Below are 1,615 nucleotides of genomic sequence, written 5' to 3'. Positions count from 1 at the left end.
TTTCTTCTTTTTTTTTTTGAGATAGAGCCTCAAGCTGGTCCCCTGGGTAGAGTGCTGTGGCTTCACAGCTCAAGAGCAACCTCCAGCTCCTGGGCTCAAGCGAGTCTCCTGCCTCAGCTTCCCAAGTAGCTGGGACCTCAGGCGCCCGCCACAATGCCTGGCTATTTTTTGGTTGCAGCTGTCATTGTTGTTTGGCGGGCCTGGGCTGGATTCAAACCTGCCTTAGGAATACGTGGCTGGCGCCTTAGCCACTTGAACCACAGGTGCCAAGCCCACATATCTTTTTCTTTCCTCTTTTTAGAGATGACGTCTCGTTATGTTGCTCAAGCTGGAGTGTAGCAACTATTCACAGGTGCTAGCATAGTGCACTACACCCTCAAGCTCCTGGGCTCAAGCCCAGCTTATTGAGTAGTTGGGACTACAGGCATGCTCCACTGCACCTGGCTTAAATAGATATCTTTTTCTTTGTGGTTTCTAGATATTCTAATTTGAATAACAAAGGCTCCTTTTAGCCCAAGAACACAGAAATTTATTAAATGTTCTTCTAATATGCTCATTATTTTTCATATTTAAATAACTGCTCCATCTAGAATCATCTTTGTGAGGCAGAGGTCTAGCTCTGTTTTAGTCCTGATGGTTAATCCAGATAGATAAACAATTTTGCTGACATCTTTGTCATATATTATTTCCATTCATAGTGGATATGTTTCAGGACTGTAGACATATCCAGTAATCTATGTGACTAACCTGTGGGCTGTACTACCTTTAATGGATGAAGGAACATGTTTAAAGAGATTAAGTGACTTGGTCAAGATTCCATAGCTGATAAGTGCTACAGCTGGGATCTGAATCCAGGTCTGTCTGATTTTTTTTTTTTTTTTTTTTGAGACAGTCTCACTCAGTCTCCCTGGGACTTTGAGTACCGTGGCATCATAGCTCACAGCAACCTCAAACTCTTGGGCTCAAGTGATTCTCTTGCCTCAGCCTCCTGAGCTGCTGGAACTACAGGCACCTGCCACAACGCCAGCTATTTTTAGAGAGGGGGGTCTCACCCTGGCTCAGGCTGGTCTTGAATTCCTGAGCTCAAGCAATCCACCCACCTCAGCCTCCCAGAGTGCTGGAGTACAGGTGTGAGCCACCCATGCTCACCCATCTGATTCTTAAGTACTTCACTAGATTGGTTCTCTTTGGAAAGAAACAGGATATTTCCTGAAAATTCCAAATCTACTGCTTCCCTTGCCCAGAATGGAAGGACGGTCCTAGTCAGTTAATAGTCCCCAACAGTCCCTACTCTTAAAACATTTTCGGCCCTTGATTACCGGAGCAGTGTGTCCTTGCCCAGACTCATGCACAACTGATTGCTGGAGACAACAAGACTGGTGATCCTCTCTGAAGGGGTGAAGTCAATGCGCTGCTTGGTGAAGATGGGTACCTCTTTCTCCAGCTGGGCATTCACATACCCTATGGGTGAAGAGGGAAGCTAAGATTAGGTATGGACCAGCGGTTCTCAAACTTTTTAAATAGGGGGCCAAGGCTCGGCGCCTATAGCTCAACCGGCTAAGGCGCCAGCCACATACACCTAAGGTGGCGGGTTCGAATCCCCAGCCCGGACCCG

General features: G+C 46.7%; 1 protein-coding gene across 1 annotated transcript in view; it reads right to left on the bottom strand.

The window, feature by feature from the left end:
• Positions 1-1,615, bottom strand: part of VPS18 (VPS18, CORVET/HOPS core subunit) — an 11,893-nt gene that overhangs the window by 8,201 nt on the left and 2,077 nt on the right. Inside the window, exon 2 of the mRNA XM_003791731.1 lies at positions 1,320-1,461. Within this exon, the coding sequence (XP_003791779.1) occupies positions 1,320-1,461 (142 nt within the window). The remainder of the gene's footprint in view (positions 1-1,319; positions 1,462-1,615) is intronic.

Source organism: Otolemur garnettii, unplaced genomic scaffold (genome assembly GCF_000181295.1).
Source record: "Otolemur garnettii isolate 467f Iridium unplaced genomic scaffold, OtoGar3 scaffold00050, whole genome shotgun sequence".
NCBI lineage: Eukaryota > Metazoa > Chordata > Mammalia > Primates > Galagidae > Otolemur > Otolemur garnettii.
The sequence above is the reverse complement of the archived record's forward strand: the minus strand, read 5'-3'. Positions and strand labels throughout refer to the sequence as shown.